At 40.2% G+C, this 25860-nt stretch overlaps 2 protein-coding genes across 8 annotated transcripts in view; one reads left to right on the forward strand and one right to left on the reverse strand.

Moving 5' to 3' along the window:
* Positions 1-1249: 1249 nt before the first annotated feature.
* Positions 1250-25099, reverse strand: HESX1 (HESX homeobox 1). 5 transcript variants are annotated; one of them, XM_073811259.1, is made up of 6 exons: positions 24781-25099; positions 23519-24168; positions 3225-3504; positions 2506-2705; positions 2115-2216; positions 1250-2018 (listed from the first exon to the last, which is right to left on the reverse strand). In XM_073811259.1, exons 3-6 carry the CDS (start codon positions 3379-3381, stop codon positions 1920-1922), a joined length of 558 nt encoding a protein of 185 aa, XP_073667360.1. In that variant the 5' UTR covers positions 3382-3504; positions 23519-24168; positions 24781-25099; the 3' UTR covers positions 1250-1919. The 5 variants fall into 5 exon arrangements, with proteins under 5 accessions (XP_073667360.1, XP_004324746.2, XP_073667359.1 ...); XM_004324698.4 differs by having other exon boundaries at positions 24449-24835; XM_073811258.1 differs by having other exon boundaries at positions 23519-24835.
* Positions 24967-25860, forward strand: part of APPL1 (adaptor protein, phosphotyrosine interacting with PH domain and leucine zipper 1) — a 31831-nt gene continuing 30937 nt past the window's right edge. For 2 of the 3 annotated variants that reach the window (XM_019947603.3, XM_019947605.3), the window contains exon 1: positions 24968-25129. In XM_019947603.3, the coding sequence (XP_019803162.1) occupies positions 25076-25129 (54 nt within the window). In that variant the 5' untranslated portion in view covers positions 24968-25075. Of the gene's footprint in view, positions 25130-25860 lie in introns of all 3 variants that reach the window. The other variant, XM_019947602.3, reaches the window with a different exon arrangement.

Here is a 25860-nt window from a genome sequence, read left to right on the forward strand (position 1 = left end):
TAACAACAGCAAAAACAACAAACATATACACATGTGTGTATATACATGTATAGATATATATGTGCTTTTATACACAGAAAGATCTACAAAAATGTTTAATGATGGTTATCTGTGAAGGATGAGATTTGAGGGAGGTTTTACTCTACTTCTATAATGCTTGAATTGTTTACAGTATGTAAACATGACCTTTGGGATTAAAATAAATGGCTATTTGAAAAAGCTTACCCGTCGCATGATCCTTTCCCCTCAAACCCACTCCTGGTGACTTCTAGTCCTCCACCTTAATATGATTTCATAGGAACCTACGAAGAGCAAAGAAAGCTCTTGGTGGATAAATTGTGACTAATATATTTTATAAATAGTGCTTTGAATTTTATAATATTACTGAAAGCAGCTCTTTATGTTAGAAAAAGTGGCCCCACAGGGTGACAGCACAGACTTCTTGGAAAACATTTAATGCTTCTGCTCTTCCAGTTACTTCCCTGCTGCCCTTCTCTTCCTCCTCTCTCTCCATCTCAGCAATAGTGAAACAGGATAAGCACAGCTTACTGCTGAAGCTGTTGGGACACAGAGCTCTCTACCCCAAATTGTTCTCAGAAAATGATTTTTTAAAAGCTCTAAAATCTGAGTCATGGTACTTTTCCTCAGCAATAAGATACAAACTCCTCTAGTCTTTTCCATGCAATTAAAAAATGAAAGAAAAAATATATAATGGGCAGAGACTCAATAATTCAACAAGAATTAGCCTACTCTGGTCATTACCGGAAGAGAAAAGAAGGGCAGAGGAATAGGAAGGAAAAAAAGGCAAGCAAGGGAGAATTCAATCCAAATGGGCAAACTTGAAATACAGCTTCCAGGAAACAAAGTCAGCGTTCTCCAGCTCATATCAAAAAGAACACCCACTTTGGCCTTCCGTTAATTAAGTGGAAAATAAATACCCAGATCTCCAGTGGCAGGACTCCCTTGTGACGCATCTTATCTTATTCCTGTCTTTAACTGGCAGGTACAGTGGCAAATGCAAAGAAAATACAGTTTTGGCCCAGAAAGTGCCCTGATTATTTCCAGTGACAATGTCAGAACATATACAAAAGGCAGGAGAGTTATCTTACCTCCTCAGTCAACATATATATTACTTGTAACAAAATATACAGGTGATTGGAAATCACTAAACTGGAAATAGATACAAGCCAGATGATCATTCTTACTTTGATGAATGCAAGTAAAGTACAACATTAAGTGGACTAGAAAAACATTTTAAAATTTGCATTTATTTGTAGCTCAGTTCTTTTGTGCAATGCAATACTAATGGCATGAATAAGACAACTCATGATTTTACATCTCTACTTTGGCAATAATAACTTTGCTTTAAAAAAAACAACTTGAAACTGGAATGCTATACGGATTTGTATTGATATATGGTGAGAAATTCTCACTGCTTTCTGCCAGAAATCAAAAGGAACAAAAGATTCACGAATAAATCACACTAATATGTTTAAGTATAATGTTTCAAAATGCAGTTGAAGGAAACTTATTGAAACAAATCACACCTTTGTGCCATTCTTCAGATTATTTGACTTGAATTATTTTGTAAATGGAATCCATTTGTGGAGTCAATTAGTCATGAGTTTACTGATTTTAGCAAACTAATTTATTAGATTAAATTTGCTCACAAAAAATAGCTGGCTTTTTCTGAAAATGTTTATTAAAATATTAGGAAAGGCCTTTATTGTAACTAAAAGTGCCCAAGTATAATAGGTACCATGTTATAATAGTAATTATTTACAATATATTTTCAGAAAAAAAAGACAATACTCAGATTAAACACAGAAAAGAAAACATCACATTTTTAACACTTGATATCCCCATTGATTCTTTATATTCCACAATTGGAAGATAATTCCCCATGTTTAGTTTTCTATCTATTCCAGGAGATCTGTGTTGAAATTTTTTTTGGCCATGAGAAACTGTGATTCTCTATGGGATCTTTTCAGCTTTGCACGCCGATTTTGGAACCAGATCTAAAATTAAGGAAAAAGAAAACAGATCTGAGAAATGTTATTTTATTATTCTTAACATTTTAATTACCACGAGTAATAACTAAATTAAAAAATTACCTGGATTCTGTCTTCCTCTAGGTTCAATTTTCGAGCTAAGTCTTCTCTGATGTCAATGCCAGGATAGCAGTTTACTCTAAAGACATTTTCCAACACTTCAATCTAAGAATAAGGAAACAGTTATTTAAAGTGTTGATCTTTGGTATGTTATCATAAAATAGACTTTAATTTGTATAGCAACATAATTGCATTTAAATCTTGGGCAATTAATCTGTATGCCTTTTTCAAAAAAATTACTATCCAGAAACTGTTAAAGAGAGAGAGATAGAGACAGTCTATTGTTTCATTAATAAGGATTCTAAACTGAGATCCCAAAGTGGATAGGCTTTTGCCCAACACGGTGTCAGTTAAAGCCTTTGTATTACGATCGTTGGTTGAAAAAACTTCCTACCTGGTTTTGAGTAAAAGCGGTTCTGGGTCTTCGGCCTCTATACCAACTCAACTCTCTTTTCAAAGAAAGTCTTTCTGAGGGTGAAAAGTAATCTTCATATTTCAAAACACTTTCTTCCGGCACTGAGTGATCCACAGTACAAGGTAATGAGATCCCATTAGGAAGACTCGGGACATGTAGACATAGGTTAACCTCTTTCCCTAAAAACAGAAAAATAAATCCCACCTTAGATGTCCAATTCTATATTCCACAAAGTTCTATAAGAAGTAATTTCAGGAACTTGTCTTTAATTTTCCTAGTAGAATTCTTCTGGGTTTCACAGAACTGACCTTTCATCGACCAAAATCCAAAAAGCAAACAAAAATGAAAACCCTGCCTTGCTGATAGAGGACATATTTTGGCCTCTGAATGTCATTTAATTTTCAGTGAAAAGAGATTTAGAATATCTGATATGGCAAATACACCCAGAGATCTTCTGAAGAAAATGAAGGTTCTTGGCATTTCCTGTGGGTGAACTTCATATCCACTTGGATCTAAGGCCGATGTTCTTTTTATTTCCCATAGGACTCAGCTGGAGGCATTAAAAGTGCTAGATTCTTCAATTATGTAATTGGATGAAATTGCAGTTTTTCTCTAAGTCTATGTAGTACGAAAAAAAGGTCAAATTAAACATTGCAAACTAATTAACAAAGAATTTTAAAAATTAAGTTGTGGCGTACCTGAAGAGCCGCAGGTGTCTGCCCAGGGCCTGTGGGGTTTCATTGATGGAACACAGTCTTTCTTCTGGTCCAGTCCTAAGATGCTCTCAATTGAAAAGGAGCAGGGCAGGGGTTTGCTTTTCCCAAGCCGAGCACCTTCTTGAAGGCTGGGAGACATCCTCGTGTGGGCTGCACAGAGCTATAGTTCTGGCCTCTCCACTCCTCCCTGGCTGGCTCTGCCCCACGTGTACCGGGCTGAACCTTCCTGCAGTTCACCTTATGGCTCCGCTGACGATGGGGGCTGGATTTAGAACGTCACTAATTAAAATCCCGTCTTAGAAAGTTTTAGCATGTCAATGAACACTGGCCCAGCCAGCAGCTCCAGGAGTTAATTGTTTATTTGTTTGCAAGTAATTAGCAACTAATGGTTACACCAGGGGGGCCACGTACAGGGACAAAAAGTGTTATCTCTCCTAAGCAGAACACAGACTTAACTTTCTCGAAAAGTGATGCACAGACTAACACTCCTCTTTTATTTGAAATCATTAATGTATAAAATCATGCTTTTTATTCTGAAGTTTATACTTTCATGAACTCCAGTTACCTAATACAGGCAAGAAAGGAGAGCAGTCAAGTAATAAATAATCTAATTTAAGTGAATTTTCTTCCAAAGAAATTGGAAAAAATAATAATCCCTTAATGCTATTATAGTAATTCTGATGAAAAGGCCTGTTTTTCACATGCATATGTAATAGTGAATGTTGTCAATGAAAACACAATAGTATTTGGAGTGCAGCATACTGGAAAAGGTTGGCAATGTTATTAACACTGAGTTTAATTGTCTTCCAAGTGCCTCGATTAATTCATAAGGAACAGTTGCACCAAGTATTTTAAATAATTAATGAGCTAATTCTCTTCTTTCATCTTTTCTTTTAAATGAGAGAGATACAAGTTTATATGAAGATTCATATGTAACCGCCTCCAAGCAACTAAAAAGTATGACTATTGAAACTAAAGGAAGAATTTCTCTCCCAACATAGTTGTTTCAAAGAAAAAAAAACAGTTTATCTTTTAAAGAAAAATTTCTCTCTGTTGATATTTTGAGGGACTGGAGGGTTTTCATGAGGACAATAAGGTTTGTGAAAAATAACCAAGAACAGAATATTTTAATGTCATCATCCTAAGAAAACATGAAATTAAAAGAGAAACACACCTGCTAATTGGGAAGATTCTGAAGTGGCCACTTCCTACCAAAGTTGTGACACTTTTAGTTCTTGTACTCTCCTGCTCCTCTTCTTCCAATACCTTCTTGATGATAAATTTAACTGCTCAGCTTTATCCAGCATTTAAACAACTATTAGGCTTTTCTTGTGGGAAGAGGAAAAGTAGTCTGTGTCATAGAGGAAACAGCCTCTACAGGACTGAGCTCAACTTCATCAGATTTTGCCCTATCATGATGTCACTTCCTATCACAATGTCATAAATACCAAGCTAAATTCCTCCTTACACTAGCTCTAGAGTGAATAAAGGATCCACACACAAAGCATCAACAGGCACACAAGATAGATTTATAAATATACAAGTAAAGCCATCCTGACAATGAATAAACTAGTAAAACATTTATACCTTGTGGAGGTTTTGCCTGTAGTGTCTTGGGAGGTAGACTGTGCAATGGTGAGGGTGACCTTACTCTGGGAAGACTTGGAGGAAGAGATTGATTCAGAACCTCCCAGATTCCTTTCTCTCCTTTGAAACATTCATGCATTCATGCATTCATCCCGCAGTTGGGTGAACATCTACTGAGTACCAGAAAAAACAGAATAGGATCCTTGCCTTCATGTGCCCATGAAGCTCACAGCGGGCGTGGGAGTGGGGAGACAGGCAACAAACAATAATTGTAAATAAGTAAATAATCTCGTACATTAACTAGGGATGAGAATGGAAAAAGAGAAAAGGTAAGTCAGGTAAGGGAGGTGGAAGGAGGCCTCACTGAGACCTTCAACCCCACAGATTAGTGTCCTAGAGGCACAAGTTTCAAGGATGCCACAACACAGGCTGAAGCAACTCCAGTCCCTAATTTCTTCTTTACGAACACAAACATTGCAATATTTTTATTTCTCCTGAGTTGATTTTATCTGGACTTACTTATAACATTTTATATATGGATGAGTAGATGGAAATAAAAGATAGCAAAGAATTTCTTTTAAAATGTGGAGGAAATGTTTTCTCATATACTCATATAATGAATTTTTATATAGCACTTAACCTGAGCCAGATACCATTCTAGGTGCTAGAGATTAGTGATAAACAAAACAAGGTAATTTTAGAGAGTGATAAACTCAGTGAAAGGAATAAACAAGGTGATGGTGATAAAACATAACGGGGGTAGGGGTGGAATGGGAAGAGGGTCTTTAAGTATTGATGGTCAGGGAGGCCTCTCTAAGGAGGTGACATTTTAGCTGAAGCTGAGGATGAGAGAAAGCTAGCATGCCAGGATCTTGAGAAAAAGCATTCCAGTCAGAAGGAACAGCAAGTACAAAGGTCTTGCAGCTGAAAAGCATTGGAATATTTGAGGAAGAAAAGGGCAGTTAGCCAGAGAGAAGTGAGTGGTACCAGATGCTATTGTTTGGAGAGCCAGGCCTGGCTGGATAAGAGATGCCTTTATAAAGACCATTGTAAGGAGTTCAAGAGCAAAGGGAACCCACGGTAGGGTTTTAAGTTGGGACTAATATGATAGTCTGAGCTGTTTTTACTCACAACACTTCTGACACCAAATGTGTATGGGTTTTTCCACACCGAGCAATTCTCCAGTTCTCTGCAGACATCAACAGGGTGTCCTACAATTCAATTCTGACACTAACTACCTGGAGCTAGTGCAGACCCCACAGGCTAAGGGCTCAGTCCCACGAGACTGCCCCCACTCTAGAAACTAGTTTGCAAGTCCCAAGTTGCCACGTGTACTTCTGACCAACCGACTGTACATCTGGGGTTCCCACGACCCACTTCTCAGGTTCAATTATTTGCTAGAATGGCTCACAGAACTCAGGAAGGCATGTTGCTTATGTTTACTAGTTTATTATAAAGGATACAACTCGGAAACAGTCAAACGGAAGAGATGTATAGGGCAAGGTACGGGGGAAAGGTCAGAGAGCTTCCATGCCCTCTCTGGGCACACCACCCTCCCAGTGAACACCATTTCAATGTGTTCGCCACCCTGGAAGCTCTCTGAACCCTGGCCTTTAGGGGTTTTTATGGAAGTTTCATTGCATAGGCAAGACTGAATAAATCATTGGCTATTGGTGATTGATTTCAATCTCCAGCCCCTCTCCCCTCCCCTGAGGTTAGGAGGTGGGGCTGAAAATTACAAGCCTCTAATCTAGGTTTGGTCTTTCTGGCAACCAGCCCCCACCTTGAAGCTATCTAGAACCCACCAAGAGTCATGTCATTAGAATAAAAGATGCTCCTATCACTCTTATTACTCAAGAAATTCCAAGAAATTTAGTAGCTGTGTGCCTGGAACTTGGGACAAAGGCCAAATATATTTCTTTTTATTATATCATAGATAGGACTTATGGTTTTAAAACCCCACCCTGGCTGCTACGTAGAAAGAGACTGAAGAGTGATGAATGTAACCAGGAAGATCAGTTGGGAGTTGTTTATTCAATACCTTTTTACGGAGCATATACTAATGCCAGGCATTGTTCTAGGTATGATGAAAACAGAGATAGCTGTCTGGGGCAAGAGATGAAGGCTAATAGTGGATTTGGGGAGAGATACAATTCTTCAGGAGGTTGTGGGAGACTGTAATTGAATAATTAGTACCAATTCTTCAATCCCCATAATATACTATACAGCCACCCCCTTGCTGTGGCCTCATAGTGGATATAGTGTACTTCCCACTCCTTAGCTTTAGGCTTGTCTATGTGACTTGCTTCAGCCAATGGGAAGTGATGTGAGCAGAAGCTTGAAATGTGCCAGCATGACTGGTTTTCCCTCCTGAGCTTCTGATATCACCATGTGGTCATCCCTGGGGTAGCTGCTGCCCCTCAGCCTGAGTCCCAGAATGAACACACAGATCCCAACCCATCCTGCGGCCTGCAGTCAAGTAGGCCAAGCCCAGGCAAACTCAGCCAAACACCAACTGACCTACAGTACTGTGAGTGAGAAAAATAAATATTCGTTGTTTAAGCCATTGAGATTTTTGAAGTTATTTGACACATAGCATTGTGGAGGAAATAGCTCATCCATTCAGGGAGAGATAAACACATCCTGCTGATGGACTGGTGGAAATGAAGGAAAGAGAGGCATTAAGGATGACTGTTTTTTGGCTTGAGCAAATATAGTGTCATTTACTGCGGTGTGAAAGCCTGGATTAGGAGAGGAAAGGTTTGGCAAGAAGTGAAGAGTTCAAGTTTGGATAGCAAGTAGGCTACTGGGTTTATGAGTATGAGCTCCGGGCTGAATCTCTCAAGTTTGTGCATTACAAGCATAAATCATAGGTATTAAAGCCATTAAAATCTAGAGGTTTGCATGAGATCACCAGTGAATGGACCTAGATACAAGAAGGATCTTAGGACCAAGTCTGAGGTATTCCAACATTTGGAAATTGGAGAAGATGTGCTGGAGAAGGAACTAGAGAAGGAAACAGCTAGTAAGGCAAGAGAAAAATCTGGAGATACAGTAATTGACCCAAGAGAGGAAAAAGGATCAAGGAGAAAGATGGCTACAATAGCATCTCAAGTGGTCTTCCTGATCTCCTTCCCATCCTTGATCTCCTATGGCTTTCTATCAACACAGTAAACAGCCAGAGGGATCATTTAAAAACAAGTCAGTTCAGGGAATTCTCTGTCTGTCCAGTGGTTAGGACTCCGTGCTGCCACTGCAGGGGGCACGGGTTCAATCCCTGGTTGCCTGGTTGGGAATAAGATCCTGCAAGCCGTGCAGTGTGGCAGAAAAAAAAAAAGTCAGTTCATATCATAACTCTGCTCAAAAAATGGCTTCCCATCTCAGTAAAAGTCAGTCTTTATAGTGTCCTACAGGCTCTGACATGATTTGCCAGCCCCCCTTCCCTATCTGATCTTACCTCTTATTACATCTCCCATGCTCACTTTGTTCCAGCTACACTGGACCTCTTCCTGAAAACACAGGCACAATCCTGCTTCAGGAGTTTACACTGGTTTTTCTCACTACCTAGAATGTTCTTCCTTCACATATCCTCATGGACTACTCTGTTACCTCCTTCAAGTATTTCCTCAAATATCATTTTCTCAATAAGGCTTACTCTTCCTGCCCCTTTAAAAATTTCAACCTCTCTTTCAGGATTCCTGAGGCCCTCTGCCCTGCTCCAATTTTTGTTAAAAGCATTTACTACCTTTTGACTTTTTATATATCCTTTTTTGTTGTTGTTTTGATTTTGTTGTTTTTTTTTTTGTGCCAGCACAGCGTAGCGTGCGGGATCTAAATTCCCTGATCAGGAGTCGAACCCATGTCCCCTGCAGTGGAAGCATGGAGGCTTAACCACTGGACTGCCAGGGAAGTCCCTTATATATCTGTTTATTATGTTTATTGTTTACTGCCTGTTTCCTATCTCTAGAATTTTTGTCTGTTCTGTTCATTCTAGCATCCAAAACAGTACTCGGCTCATACTAGATGAAAGAATAAATGAATGGTCAGCTGTGTCAATACTGCTGAGAGGCTGAGTGAAAATATACTAGGTTTGTTAACAAGGGGGTTACTGTCAACCTTGGCAAACTGGAGGGTAAAGAAAAAAGCCAGACTTGAAGTAAACTGGAGAGTGAATGGGATATTTCTGTTCTAGCAATATGCTGGACCATATTCCTTGAAAGACCCTTCAACTACAAAACAATTAGATCCTGGGTAAAAAATACCTTCAAATACATTGCTGAGATCCCCATAAGTAAGGGAAATTTTGTTTGTTCACCAAACAAAACAATAAAAACCCAACAACCAAGAAATGAAATCAGAACTGGGAGCAGTGATCAGTAAGCAAATGATAAATACGAGGTAACCCACACGGGAAAAATCCTTAGCATCACTGAAACCAGGATTCTAATCCTCAGGCTAGCGGTAGACGGGGGCGGGGGGGCACCGAACTGAACTCTCTTACTTCAGGCCACTTCAGTAATGGTTCCTGGCAAAAGCAGACCAAATTCTCTCTGGAAGAAAGCCTCCCTAATTTAGGTCCACAGGATTCCCACAGATTTAAAGTAAGCAAATATAACCTCACAATCAAAGATTGGCAAGCACATGAGGCCAGCTACCATGACATGTGTAGAGGCCAACATGGAGAGGAACTGAGGTTTCCTGTCAATAGTCAACACCAACTTGCCAGCTATGTGAATGAGTCACTTGGGAAGTGAATCCTCTGGCCCTACTCAAGTCTTCACATGACTGAAGTCCCAAATGACACCTGATCACAATATTAACAGAGACTCCAAGACAGGACTGGGTATCCAAGTCACTACTGAATTCCTGACATAGAGAAACTGTGAGAGGTATTAAATGAATACTACTTTTTTAAACCACTAAGCTTTGGGTGATTTATACAGCACTAGATAATTTATTTAAAAAGCTCCTCATAAAAAAAACTGGGCACAGGGAACTCTACTCAATACTCTGTAAATGGCATATAAGGGAAAAGAATCTAAAAAAAAAAAAAAAAGTGGATATAGGTATATGTATAACTGACTCACTTTGCTGTACCGCACAAACTAACACAACATTGTAAATCAACTATACTCCAAAAAAAAAAAAAAAAAAAAAAAAAAACTGGGAAGGGAGAACCTGTAGGTAGACTGGTCAAGAAAAAAAGATAGAACACAAATTACCAATATTGGGAATAAAGAGGTGATATCACTACAGAAATTGCAGACATTAAAAAGATAAAAGAATATAATGAACAACTTTATATCAGTAAATTCAACAACTTACATGAAATAGGCAAGTATCTCGAAAAATATATGATTACCAAAACTGAGACAACATGAAATAGAAAACATGCCTAGTTCTATATCTATTAAAGAAACTGACTTGGTTATCAAATTCTTTCCCACAAAGAAAACTTCAGGCCCAGATAACTTCACTGGTGAAGTTTATCAAACATTTAAAGAAAATCTTGGGACTTCCCTGGTGGCGCAGTGGTTGAGAATCCACCTGCCAACGCAGGGGACACGGGTTCGATCCCTGGTCTGAGAAGATCCCACGTGCTGTGGAGAAACTAAGCCCGTGCGCCACAGCTACCGAGCCTGTGCTCTAGAGCCCCCGAGCCACAACTGCTGAGCCCATGTGCCACAACTACTGAAGCCCGCGCGCCTGGAGCCTATGCTCCGCAACAAGAGAAGCCACCACAATGAGAAGCCGGCGCACCGCAAAAAAGAGCAGTCCCCGCTTGCCACCACTACAGAAAGCCCACACGCAGCAACAAAGACCCAACACAGCCAAAAATAAATAAATAAATTTATTAAAAAAAAATTTTTTTCAGCAAATTAGGATTAGAAGTAACTTTCTCAATCTGATAAAGGGCATCTATAGAAATAATCGGTTAACATACTATTTAGTGGTGAAAAATTGAATGTTTTCTCCCTAAGATAAGGAACAAAGCAAGGATGGTCACTTTCACCATTTCTATTGAACACCAGTGCAATAAAGAAAGAAAAGGAAATAAAGATTATATAGATCAGAAAGGAAGAAGTAAAGGGTCTCTTTTCACAGATGACATGATTGTTTACAATAGAAAACTTTTAAGAATCTACAAAAGCTACTAAAACTAATAAGTGAATTTAGCGAAGTCATACTATAAAGGTAAATATACAAAAATCAATTTAATCCCATACATTAGCAGCAAACATATACTTATGCTATGATCTAGCAATTCCATTCCTAGAAAAATGAAAACAGGTCCACAAAAAGACTTGCATGAGAATATTCACAGAAGCTCTACTGATAATAGCCCAAACTGGCAACTAGGTGTCTATCAGCAGGAATGCAGATAAACTATGGTATAATACAATAGTAGAATACAACTCAACAATATAAAGGTATTGATATATAGTATCAATATATGGAAAAACACTGATGAATTTCAAAAGCATTTCAAAAACATTATAAGTCAAAGAAGCCTTATACAAAAGAATACGTGAAGTTTGATTTACTGATGTGATGTTCCAGAACAGACAAAACTAGTTTATATTGAAAAAATCAGAATTTGGAGTTGGAGGCAGAGAATGAATGGGAAGAAGAATCAGGAAACATGGGGGGTGATGGTAATGTTCTATATCTTGCTAGGTTTTGGATTACACAGATGTATTCACTTGTCAATAATTATTAATACTCTAAGATTTATGCACTTCACTGTATGTAAAATTTTATCTGTTGAAGCATAAACGAGTGCTGAACTATAGTTAATGATACACATGCTAAAGAGTTTAGGGGAGAAGTATATTGATGTCTGTAACTTTAAAATGCATAAAAAATAAAATAGATTGGTGGATGGATAGATATGTGGTAATAATTAAACATTATTCTATGATTGTAAACAAATAGAACTTCTAGTCCCATAAAATGAGAGACATGTTCTGTGTTTGCACTATCCAATATGGTAGCCACTAGCCACATGTGGCTAATGAGCACTTGAAAAGTGGCTAGTGCAAGTGCTGGTGCAATTAAATTTTAAATTTAATTCTCCTGTAATTTATTTACATTTACGTAGCCACTTGTGGCCAGTGGCTACTATATTGAACAGCACAGACAGAGAATATTGCCATCACCGCAGAAAGTTCTGTTAGACAACGCTGGTCTAGAAGTATAGAACAATGTTGAAAATAGTGATGATGAAAACAGACATACTTGTTTTGTTCCTGACATGAGAATACTGTTTCACCACTAATATAATGTCTACTGTTGGTTTCTAATAAGTGCTGTTTATCTAGAGTAATGTTATAATGAATACAAACACAAAATATCTGTAGTGATTTATAGCTTTTAAAGCATTTTTAGTGTATTTGTGCTTAATCCTTTAATAAATCCTCCACTATTTGGTAGCTGAGAAAACAAACTGAGAGTTCAGTTGTAATTTGCAGAAGTCACCAAATAGCAGCGGCAGAGCCTTGACTTTTCCATCTCCAAATTCCCTGTTCTATTGATTTTATCAATTAATGGCCACTGTAACATCTTCACCAATGATCTCATGATATAAACATCAAAGTGTACTGATCCATTAAGAAAAAGGTTGTGAACCTAATTGGGAAAAGAACTTGAAAAAGAATAGATACATGTATATGTATAACTGAATCACTTTGTTGTACAACTGAAGCTAACACAACGTTGTTAATCAACTATACTCCAATATAAAATAAAAAGTTAAAAAGAAAGAAAAAGGTTGTGAAATCTTGCTTATGATCAATCCTCAATATCTTTCAACAATTATTTTGAGATGAGAAATAAAAGCCTGACACATTGACACTGAAGAGACTTTAGGAATTGTAAAATTGGACAGCCTATATTTTAAACATCTACATGTTCAAGGTGAAGTAAAAGTTGAGAGGTTTATGTTTTATTTTGCTTTAGTAACTTGTAAATCAACTCAGGCTTTGCTAACATTTATTTTCTAATTATGTATTTCTATTAAGTCCCAAATCATTAACTATCAGGAAAAATGCCCAATGTGTTAGGTGTTTTGGCAGAGATTTTTAAAATCCAGTCATAGCATAATAAGAAATAAAATCAGCCTGTGAGCATAATAAGAAAGAAATGCAATAAGCAAAGCTTTAATGACATTTGCCCCTTACTTCTGCACAGGAATTACACTGTTCTATTTGAGACCCTCAGTATTTTTAAATATTAAAATGTGTTTTCTAAAATAAAATACTTTATTTTTTACTATTACACATACAATATCTCCTAGAGCAACGCTAAAGCAGACATTCAATAAATATTTGTTGAATGAGTGAATAAACGGATGGATGGATAGATGGATGGATGGATGGGACTAGGAAGAGGTGACATTTGTAAGCTGGACAGGCAATGTAAATTCTGTGTGTTTACTACTGTTGTCATTGCTTTTTAATGTGTAAAAGTAGTCCCAGTTTTCTATGAACTACTTATGTATGACTCCAGGGTAATCCACAAATTAGACATTATGACATTCTGAAACTATAATTAAATAAAAAGTGAGATGGGGGATTCATTTTTAAAATCTGAGCTTAAAATTTAAAAATCCTGAGGCACAATTCATATCTGTGACACTCTGTCATTCCTCAGGCCCTCCTCAGCCATCATTGTAACTTGAGACACATGGTATATTTCCCAGTGGCTACAAGGTTCAGGAGAGTTGGGACTATTTCACACACTTCTGTCTCTCCCAGCACGGCTCACAGTGTCCATCAAACAGGAGATATTAAATAAAGACTTGTAGAATAAGTTCACTCTATTTATAACATTTAGAAAACATTTTAGGCTTTGCTCTTCTCAACCTCAAGAGTATAGTTTCATATTTTTACACTTTCAAATCAGTCAAAATTGTTTTCAGTGTAGTGCCTTGCATACATCAAGCCCTTGATTTTAAAAATTTGATGTAAAATCATCTAAAACTCTGATACATTTCTATTTTTAAAAAAATTCATTTAATACTATGGTACATAGAGTAAAATATGATAGTCCCTTTCAATTCTACCCCATTTTTACTCTCCAACCCACTGGCCACCATTAACAGTTTAGTGCTGCTCCTTCCTGTCTTTTTAGAATGCCTTGACATAAAGAGGTAGATGCATGCACACACGTTTTCATCCACATGGAGTCAGACACACATACTATTCTGCAATGTGGTTCCCCCACACTGACAAGACATGACATCAGCACACACAGCTCTACCTCATTCTTCAACAGCTGCTTGGTGCTACATCAAGTGGAAGAACCATAATTCATTGAACTATACCCCTGATAATGGCACTTACGTTTGTCTCCAATTTTTTAAACTATAACAAACAATGACTACCTTGTTAGCACATACGCAGGAGTATTTCCATGAAAAAGTTTCTTTGAAGAATATATTATTTCTTTATCACCCAAAAATAAACCAGAATTTATTATGAAAAAAAAGAATATATTATTTTTTCGCTGGATTCTGCCATATTTCCTTCTAAGAAATCTTTACCAATGAACACTCCCACCCAATCTAGCCCTTGTCTTTATGTCCTCCCCAGATTGACAGTGGGAACAAGAAAACTCAGGGCTAGGTTAAATTAGACTCAGGATTTCCCCAGACTCAATAATCAAAGATAAAATAGTTTAGGATTTAAGGCTCCCAGGGGCTCAGGCCTACACGTTAGTGCCATTTAATCTAATCATTGTAGATTAAATGAGAGTTGTCAGTTAACCTGAGAACCTGATTGTTATTTATAACATTGTTTCTGGAGGATAAATGTCATGGTTCTTATCAACTTAAAAACAACCTTTTGAATCACAACAAACATTTATTAAACTCCAGCATATATCAGGGATGTACTAGGTAACCAGGGGATGAAATGATTTCTGCCCTCAAGAAACTCATGATCAAGAAGGTAGTCATTAATATTAATTTTGTTCAGTGTGATAATGAGATTATGGTTATATTTTTTTAAATGCCCTTCTAAAAGATATTCTACTTAAGTATATACAGGTGAAATTTCAGAATTTGAAATTTTAGGTTTCTGGGTTTTGGTTGAAAATACTTCAGGAGGGCTTGCTTCCCTGGTGGCACAGTGATTAAGAATCCGCCTGCCGGGCTTCCCTGGTGGCACAGTGGTTGAGAATTTGCCTGCCAATGCAGGGGACACGGGTTCAAGCCCTGGTCTGGGAGGATCCCACATGCTGTGGAGCAACTGGGCCCGTGAGCCACAACTACTGAGCCTGCGCGTCTGGAGCCTGCGCTCCGCAACGAAAGGCCGCGATAGTGAGAGGCTCGTGCACTGCAATGAAGAGCGGCCCCCGCTTGCCACAACTGGAGAAAGCCCTTGCACAGAAACAAAGACCCAACACAGCAAAAATAAATAAATAAACTCCTACCCCCAACATCTAAAAAAAAAATCCGCCTGCCAATGCAGGGGACACGGGTTGGAGCCCTGGTCCGGGAAGATCCCACATGCCGCGGAGCAACTAAGCCCGTGCGCCACAACTACTGAGTCTGCGCTCTAGAGCCCGTGAGCCACAACTACTGAGCACACACAACACAACTACTGAAGCCTGCGTGCCTAGAGCCCGTGCTCCGCAGCAAGAGAAGCCACCGCAATGAGAAGCCCGCGCACCGCAACGAAGAGTAGCCCCTGCTCGCCACAACTAGAGAAAGCCTGCACACAGCAAAAAAGACCCAATGCAGCCAAAAATAAATAAATTAAATAAATAAATTTTAAAAAATTTTATATTATAAAAAAAAAAAGAAATGAAAATACTTCAGGAAAACCCAGAAAGAAAACAAAGGTAATTGAAGCAAGTGTTGCAAAATGTTGATAAGTGCTGCATTGGACTGATGGGTATATGTGGATTCATTGTCTCTAATGAATAGAAATATAGTAATGTGGGTTCATTATTTTCTCTACTTTTGTAAGTATAAATAACAAAATTCTCTCATTCTTCTAGGAACACCAATCAATAAATACAAAATTTCAATATAAGAATATAATAAAGATGTGTGCACAAGAGGCTATGGGAGCAGAAAAGGGCCCAGATCACTTGAGTGAGACTGAGAAGGGCTGAGGAGTGGTAAGAGCCCAACTCTGGTGTCATACTACTTCGGTCCAAATTCCAGCACTGTGCCTTTTTTTAACTATGTGACCTTGGGCATGTAACTTAGCCTCTCTGTGCTTCAGTTTCCTCTATAATTAAATGGGGATAATTATAGTACCTAATTGAGGATGAAATGAGATAATACTTGCAAAGCCCTTGAAGTAACACCTGACACATAGTAAACATTATGTAAACTGCTTGCTATCATTTATTACCATTATCAATGTTACTATGAAGGCTTTTCAGAGATGTCTTCAGGTAGAGATGTTTCAAGAAAAGGTCAGAGAAAAGCAACGTAATGAAGGCCAGTCAGGTATAGGGGTGTGTGTGTGTGTGTGTGTGTGTGTGTGTGTGTGTGTGTGTGTGTGTGTGTGTGTGTGTGTGTGTGTGTGTGTGTGTCTGCTGAGGGGAGTAAGAGGGAGAAGGTGAACCTGATTCCCATATTTCTAGCTTACGTGACCAAATGGATAATGACATCATTAACAGAGGGAACAGAGATGAAGGAGAGTTTACCACTTGAAAACTGTATTTCTAATCATATAAACAAATGACAAAGTATTTAGCAAACTGAATTACCTCAGAATTAAAATATAGTTCCCAGATTGAGAAAGTAAAAAACTGATGAAAAATTGGCAGCATGCAAGTTAAATGATAAAGATTCTAAAAATACTTTAGGGGATTTTATCTGGAATAGTAAACATTATTGTTATACAGCTCACATATATAACCTAAATAAATGAGTTCATTTTAGTACTAGAAGATAACTGGAAATAACATTTCAGAAATCTAGCAACTCAGATATTAGTGGAATTGCCTTAAAATAAATACATATTTCTAAAAGGTTATAATCAAATAAGGCAGGTGTCGTGGTTACCACTGGATCCTTTCACATAAGTACTACCTGAGAATTCTCGGCAGTGTTTGGGTCCCCATTAAAGCAGATATATGTATGGGGGGCAGGGCAGAAAAGAGCAAAAATCATCTCTGGAATATTTTACTTTGAGTACCCTGAGGTCATACCCCTCTCCAGGAACTACGCTTTCTTCCTGCCAACAGCCATGACATCTATTTACTTAATAATTTCTCTTTAAAATCTGAAAAAACTTTAAGGGAAAAATAAACAATTTAGCAACATATCATGTCATTGGTCTATTCATGAATATATCTATGCACCAATTTTCATTTTAATATTTAATGTTTTCTATTTAATTTTGAAAGAATCTTAAACTTTCAGAAAAGTTGCAAGTATAGTACAAAAAACTTTTCTCTCCAACAATTTGACAGTAGTTGCTGACATCATGCTCCATCACCCCTAAATACTTTAGTGTGTTTTCCTGCAAACAAGGACATTCACCTAAATAATCACAATAAAATCATCAAAGTCAGGAAGTTAACACTGATACATCACTACCACCTAATCACCAAACCCAATTCAAATTTCACGATTGTCCCAAATAACATCCTTTACAGTGAAAGGATCCAGTTCAGAATTACAAACTGCCATCAATTGTGTTACTTTAGTCTCATCCACTCAGCAACAGATCCTCTAGTATTTCTTTGACTTTCATGACCTGGACACTTTTGAACATTACAGTCAGTTACTTTGTAGAAAGTCCTTCATTTAGGGTTTGTCTGAGGTTTCCTCATGATTAGATTCAGGTTAAGCATCTTTGGCAGGATGACACAAAAGTGATGTTGTGTTCTCATTTCCTAGCAGGTAGCACATAATTTTGATTTGTCTCATTACTGGTGATTTTAACTTTGAGCATTTGATTAAGATGGCATCTGCCAGGTTTTCCCACTATAAAGTTACTCTTTTCACCTTTATAATGTAGTATTTTTTTGGCGAGGTATTTTAAGCCTATGTAAATATTTTGTTCCTCAACAAACTTTCTATTTATTCACTTCTTTATATCAGCAGGGACTCATGGTTTCCTATTTTATTTATTTATTTATTTATTTATTTATTTATTTATTTATCTTTGGTTGTGTTGGGTCTTCGTTGCTGCGCGCGGGCTTTCTCTAGTTGCGGTGAGCAGGGTCTACTCTTCATTGCATTGCGTGGGCTGCTCATTGTGGTGGCTTCTCTTGTCGCGGAGCACGGGCTCTAGGCATGCGGGTTTCAGTAGTTGTGGCTCGCAGGGTCTAGAGCGCTGGCTCGGTAGTTGTGGCGCATGGGCTTAGTTGCTCTGCAGCATGTGGGATCTTCCTGGACCAGGGCTCCAACCCGTGTCCCCTGCCTTGGCAGGCGGAGTCTTTTTTTTTTTTTTTTTGCGGTATGCGGGCCTCTCACTGTTGTGGCCTCTCCCGTTGCCGAGAACACGCTCCGGACGCGCAGGCTCAGCGGCCATGGCTCACGGGCCCAGCCGCTCCGCGGCATGTGGGATCTTCCCGGACCGGGGCACGAACCCGTGTCCCCTGCATCGGCAGGCGGATGGACTCTCAACCACTGCGCCACCAAGGAAGCCCGACCGGCGGATTCTTAACCAATGCGCCACTGGAGAAGTCTCTCCTATTTTATTTAATGAGTTAGAATCTCATTATTTATTGTGACGTTGAAATGTCCCCTGATTTGGCTAATGGGATCCCCCTTCAAGCTGACTTCTGTGTTCTTTTGACACATCAGTTTTGAGCACTTTCTACTTTCTAGCACAACAAGATGTCTCAGGCACATCTTGTTCTTTTCTTGCTCTAGCCCTTGTGTCAGCCATTTCTCCAAGGAGCCCTAGTTCTTTTTAACGGAGAATGGGGTTTGGAAGCCAAGATATGGACTCAGATGTGCATTCATTGTTATTGGGGCATCTCTGCTCACAAGCCTTCTCGATGAAAAAGCTAAGAAACACATGCAGGTATGTGACATATACGCACTTTACATCCAGTTTACTCCTATACATTTATTGAAATCTGTGAGTTCACATACACACCTCTAATTCCAATCTCATACCAGAGGATTCATTCTAAATTTTCCCCCTTTCCATATTTGTAATTCCCTTCTCTGACAGTGAGAAATCTGGCTTCCCTTATCCTCAATATATTTACCTATTGCATCTATCCCCCTGTGTAACCAAACTGCCATTGCTACCACTCCTTCCCCGCAAAGATGCCCTAATTCCTCACTTGAGCTCTGATGCCTCGTCCCAGGCTGCCCTACTTCATGGAAGCCTTCCTTACTGCACTAGAGTACCAATAACCTAACCTAGGTGCACAAAAGCCCTTCTTTCCCTGCTTGGGTTCTGACACCGCACACCCAAGCACTCTGTGTGGATACCTTCTTCACCCCACTGGGACTCTGAGACCCTGCACTAGGCTGCCCTTCTTCATGGATATTCTCCATACCCCTTGTGTTCTGAAGTCCTGCAGCAGGCTTCCAACCTGAACAAAAGCCCTCCTCATCATGCTTGGACTCCGAAACAGCCCTCTCAGGCACCCTCACCCCACATTTGCTCCAACATCCTGCTGCTTGGGGGCTGCCCCTCCAACCAAAATGCTGTTTTTACCCACCTTGTGCTCTGACGCCCCCCTATGTAGATGAGGGGGCTCACCTTGCATGGGCTCTGGCACCCCACACCAGGGTGCCCCTTTGTGAGGACGCCCTCCTCGCCCCTGCTGGCTCCAACACCCCGTTCTGAGCCCCCCATGCCTACCCACCCTGCATAGACTCCTACTTTATTTAGCCACACCTAATGGCTTTAGGGCTGAATTATTCAGAAAGGGAAGAGAAAAAAACATACAGCTGTTTTTACAAGAAATCATTGTCTTCTGTTATTAAGACTTTACTTTTGACCCTGTATATAGAACATGACTTAGCTAAATCACTCATGTAATTTTTCCTTTAAACCAATACATCTCATAAAGTATTGAGTTTACTTAAGACAATGTTAATTTGCCCACGATTTATGATATCTCATATCACTAATTTATACAGTTTCTCCAACATTTGTTTCAAATCACAACCTCAGTTAAAGATGTTTTTGGGACTTCCCTGGTGGTCCCATGGGTAAGACTCTGTGCTCCCAATGCAGGGGCCCCGGGTTCGATCCCTGGTAGGGGAACTAGATCCCACATGCACACTGCAACTAAGAGTCCGCATGCCACAACTAAGAGTCCGCATATCGCATCTAAGAAGCCCGCATGTTGCAACTAAGAAGCCCACATGCCACAACTGAAAAAAGATCCCACGTGCCACAACTAAGACCCAGCACAGCCAAAAACAAATAATATTAAAAAAATAAATAAAGGTGTTTTTATCCAAAATCCTCACACCTTTCCTGCCACCCTGATCTCTATGCAATTCTCAAAATAGCCAGCCACTCCTGCCTTAGGGATTAGGGCGTCTGCCAGGTTGTTCCTCTCCCGGAACACCTTCTCCTCAGATGTCCCCATTGCTCACTCCAGTGACTCAAGTTTTTGTTCAGATGTCACCTTCTCAATGAAGTCTACTCTGACAAGCTTATTTAAAATTGCAACTGCCCCTCATCCCATTTTCCCTGCTGCTTTCCATAGCGCTCCCCACTTTCTAATATACTACTGATATACTTCTAATACTACATATTATGTTTATTTTTCATTGTCTCTCTTCCTACCATCTCCACTAAACGGTAGCTCCGCAAAGGCAGAGATTTCGAATATTTTGTTCATTACCTAATAAATATTTGTTGAATGACGACAGCCATTTCCTGAGGTAGTTTGAATCCTAAAACTAAATTCAGAGCACCACCTAGTGTTCTTAGAAGGATGTCCTGATTAACTCTGAGACTTCTCTGCATCAGCCATGATATAAACAGTACTGGTTTAATCAATTCTCTGTAACTGTTTTTTCACTGCCCTCTGTGGTTCCATAGAAAGTAAAATGATTTCAGTGATTAACCTGTCATGGGACTTATTGGTTTCTCTAAGAGCAATCTCTTCTCCACTGACTTGCCTATTGCTCCCCAGAACTTCTGGGAAGTAGGAATGTCGTGAAGATCTTATATCTTTTAATCTGAGGGCATCTCCCCTCCCCACACTGCCAAAAACCAAAAACCAGAAACAGGGTAATAGCCTTTGCTGGTTTGGTACCTACACCATTTCTCCAGAATATCACAATATATATATATTGATTAAAAATTTTTTGATTTGACCACAAAAGCCCCTAGATCAAAGTGATAAAACACTAGCAAGGGTAACGGTAATATTATTTAAAATAGTATCAGGATTCTCTAAGACAATGAGGACAATCTTCTGATTTAGAAAATATTGGCTTCTTTAGTTATGATACAGAGGGAGAAATGAAGAAAATGAAAGCTGCCTTAAAAGCACTGAAACATTTAATATTGGTAAATCATGAAGGGAACACTTAGCTGATTTTTACTGGATGCTTATTGGGCCCAGCACTATTCTGAAAGCTCATTAATCATCTTCCCGACTCTATCATGTAGGTTCTCTATATTAAGCCCCATTTTTTAGATGACGAAATGGAGACACAGAGAAGTTAAGTAACTTGACTCAAGTCACAGAACTAGTAAAGAGTGAGGCCAGGATTCAAAACCAGCTAGGCTGGCTCCACAGTCCATGTCCATGAGCTCACGCCCATGTATTTATTCACCTCCCAACAGAAACAGGAATGATGCTGCTTGGTTTCACAGTTCTTGGCTTGGTCAAAGAAATTAGTTTACAATGTCCTCATCTTCCAAAAATGAATCAAGGCAACCATAAAAGAAACAGGCATATACAATTATCCTAGAAATAAAGTTTCATTCTTTTCACAGTCAAGAAAGTAGAAGCTATGGAATTTGCCTTTCCAAGGATTTATGTTTTAGCCACAAATTTGCAATCTAAGGATGCTGTGGCAAAGAGCAAAAGCAACATTAATATTAAGGTCAAAGACTAGAGGGTGGTTTGCAATGGGCACAATGAAGAATCAGTTGGTCCTGGCTGCCCACCCACCTCTTTTGGAACACACTCCTCAGAACTTTTGATTCTACCCCCCAATTGCCCAAAGCTTCTCCCCACTCGACCACTGGTTCAAATGTTTTAGAGTCGATGGAATGACTCAGGTTCCCAAAATATCAATTAATATACTCATTTCTTGAATTTGGTTCATCTCAGCTGAATGCTAAGAAAACAGCTGAATTATCTGTTAAAGTGAGTCTCATTAAGGAGTGATTTATTAGGTAACATCTAGAATTATTTGCATTATATATTATACTCTCAAAATGAGCATGAATTACCCCAGAATTTCAGATTGATGGAGTCTTTCAGGGGATGCTTGTAAGTGGGAAGATTCCCAAGCTCTCTAGGTGATTCTGGAAATGGTGCCCCTCTCACCATCCTCAGCTGGAACCAAAGACTCTTTCCTAAATATTTACTTGACCCTTTAAATTTTCTAAAATACAAGGTTATTTGGTAAAGGGAAATGGTTATTTTCCATTTTGGATAGAGTTTTTCAACATGTGGTTTGAGGATGACCTGCTTTGGATTCACCTGGGAGAGTCCCAGTCCTACCTCTGACCTACTGCATCAGAATCTTCAGCTGGGCTCAGTAATCCGCATTCTAACAACCTCCCCCAGATGACTTTTATGTGTGCATAAGTCTGGTAACCACTAACCTAAGGGGATAATTTTAAAAGGTAAAGCACCAGTGTCATTTGGGTTGTTGGATTCTTTCCTATTATATACCGCAGACCAGAACTTCAAGAGGTATCATGTAAAAACTTAATTATAAGAAGATCAAATATAATTTTAGGAGACTAATAATTAACAAATCTACTTACAAGACTGTATGTCTTTTTGTTGTAAATTATATTGTGAAACGTCTCAATGAATTCTTTGGTGGATGTTGTTTAAAGCTGCCTTGCCTTCCATAAAATTAACCTGCTAGCCAGTTTTTACTATGCTACCCACACAAGGCTCCAGTAAACCTTGAAGCATTCTCTGAACAAGCCTCATTTCCTGTATAAAAGGAACCGAGTTTGGTCAACTATACAGAACTTAGGCTGATTAAACTTAAACTGGTTATCAAAGGAGACTGCAATTCTGCAGTTTTAGAGGTGTTTTAAAATAGGAAATACAATCGTTTTTCTGGTTGAGCAGAGTGAACAGTAGCCTAAAGCTAGAGGATCCAAATGGAAAGCCTTTTAAGATTCTTTCTAGCTTTATAATTTGACTAAACTGCGTCTCCACCCAATTGAACGTGAAGTTGTTTTTGTTTGCTTTGTTTTTTAATCAGCTGAGCCAGGCAAGAATTCCTTGCCTCTCTCTGATAATATAATAGCCTCTTGAGAATCCTTGCACAGTTTAGGTGCACGTAACATACAAAAAAGGAAACCATTTAACTTGATGATAATACCCCACCCAGATAATTCAGATACCTAAGATAATTTTTCATTAGAATTATTTAGTTTGGCCAAGTTAACTGGCCGAACCCCTTCAGCTGCACCATATAACTCTTCTTCACTTTGTTTTCACGTATCATTTACTCCTGATTCTTATCAATTGTCACTAACGTTCTTCTTCTTCACTTACAATCTAATTACAGTTCAACCAAGAATGTTACTTACCCTGAAAGTCTTCCTTCTTTATAGCCAGGTTGCATGCCACTGTGCTGATAGACGAGAAATGTCGAAGGCCAGAGTTGTATTGCTGAGATCTGTATGATGCCGGGTACATCCAAGCAGCTGGGAACCAGTAACACTCTAAGAACTGACTCCAAACCACCTTTCAAAAACTAAAGATCTCTTCTACAGGGTGACTAGTTGATAAACAATCTAAGGGGAGAGCTCTTATTGAAAGTTTATTGAAATCTAAGGATTATTCTGTGAAACTATACTGCAAGTCTACCTGGTAAAACTTTAAAAACTTGATTCTATTTGCCCTTCAAGAGATCATGGTAAAATCTAGTATTTGAGTTTAAAATAAGTAACTTCCATTCCCGTTACTGTATTTGGATTTGTTCCACTGTACCTGGATTTATTCCAATTTATCTGTGGAATCGGGCAACTAATAATTTTTATTCAGCATTTCTTATACTTCTTGAATGAAAATGGGATGGATTGGTGGGATTAATGGCTATTTAGAAGACACTAGTGATTCTGCCATTTTCTCTGTATAATGATTCTTCTGTAAGGAATGTGGACATATAGAGATGGACAAAAGAGGCAGAAGTTCTAATCCAGACCGAGTTCTAGAAGTAGAGCTTCACTTTTCTTTCCTGTAAAAAAAGTTAGAGGCTGAAGAAGCTATTTAAAGATTCTTCCAAAACTTTAACAGAAATGCTAATCAGTTACCAGCATAATAAATCAGTGCACCCTGACTTTAAAAAGATGTTTTGTGATTTATAGGAAATATGGAAGTCTGAATTGTGGCATGTCAGTCTCTCAAGGCCAGGTAAGAACTGACGAATTGGCAGCAAAGTCATGTTTTTAACTGAATATACTGATATGCAAGTGCTCAGAAAAAAATCTTACGGAGACTACTGTCCACGAATTTACCTAAAAGCCAAGTTAACGACACAACTGATCGCTCAGATCTGAGTTAGCCAGCACCATTTTGCTGGAGAGGGGAAACTGGACGCTTCAGGCAGGTTTGGGAAGGTTATAATCTGAGGAAACTAAAGAAGGCGCCAGCAGGGAGGTCTCCTTCATGGTCTCTGACGAAAAACGTTGCGGGAGTAGTCAAACCGCCCCAAATTCCCCAGTGCTGTCCTCACTCGAGGCTCTGGTTCCAGGAGACGTACGCCTTGCTGGGGGAAGACTGTCCCCTACGATTTACAACCAAACGCGCGGAAGCACGGCTGGCGCCCGAGGGGCGCAGTAAAACCCACCTCCGCCGCCTCGGAGGCCCAAGCTCGCAATCAAGCCCCGAGCAGTGAAGGAACCTCCGGGCCAGCCCCGTCGCGGTGACGGGCGTCACCGCGAGCCAATGAGCGCGCCGGGAGGCGGAGCAGTCAGGCCAAGGGGGCGGGATTTCCCGCGCGGCAGCGCAGCCCCTTGGCGCCCGGCGAGGGCGGCAGACCCATCGAGAGAGGGCGGGTCGGGGTCAGCTGCTGCAGGCGGGCGGGCGCGGGAGCTGTGGGCGGCCGCCGCCTCGTCTTTTGCTGCGGCCCTCCCTCCGCCACGATGCCGGGAATCGACAAGCTGCCCATCGAGGAGACGCTGGAGGACAGCCCGCAGGTAAGGTGCGGGCGGCGGCGGGCTGCGAGGGAAGGAGCGGGGCTGGCCGACCCCAGGCCTGGCGCCGCCGCGGCCGCAGGTGCCAGCCCTGGCCTAGGTGGGCGCCGCCCCCAAGTGCCCCCGCCGGTAGCGGGCGGCGCCCCGATCGCGGAGGCCGGGCCGCCCTACCGAGGCCCGCGTGGGCCTGCTCCGCTGGGCCGAGAGCCGCGCGCGGGGTCTGGGACGTCGGCAGGCTGCGACAGAGCCGCGGCCGCCTTGGCTCGTGGGCCCGGCGGTCACATACGCGCGCGGGGCTCCCTTGTATTTGACAAAAGATGCTTTATAATCGCCGTGATGTGAGGTGGTAAATCCCGAACCTGGAATTTTCTCTTCGAAAACCTCTTCGGAGAGAATGCAGAAGGAGAAAAGACCCCGTAGACTTAATGATTTCTGACCAAGCTAGGGAAGGAAATGGATAATTTTGGGGGGGGAGATGCTGAAAGGCTGTTGATATGCCCGTGCGTAGAGTCCTCGGCGAAGCCCGTCAAGGGTCCCGGAGCCTCTCGGCCGAGTGTCGTGGCCGTGAGTGTAGCCGCTGTCACTCGGACCATGCACGCCGAGTGGAGGACGGCGCCTTCGCGGCTCCACGACTGCTGCGCCCTCGTTGCAGACTTGGCTTTAGTGAACTCATCAAAATAAAAGCCCTGTGTTTTGTGCGTTGGGGATGATGCTAGTGTGGTTGCTCTAGCTTA

This window comes from Tursiops truncatus, chromosome 10 (genome assembly GCF_011762595.2).
Source record: "Tursiops truncatus isolate mTurTru1 chromosome 10, mTurTru1.mat.Y, whole genome shotgun sequence".
In the NCBI taxonomy this organism is placed as follows: domain Eukaryota; kingdom Metazoa; phylum Chordata; class Mammalia; order Artiodactyla; family Delphinidae; genus Tursiops; species Tursiops truncatus.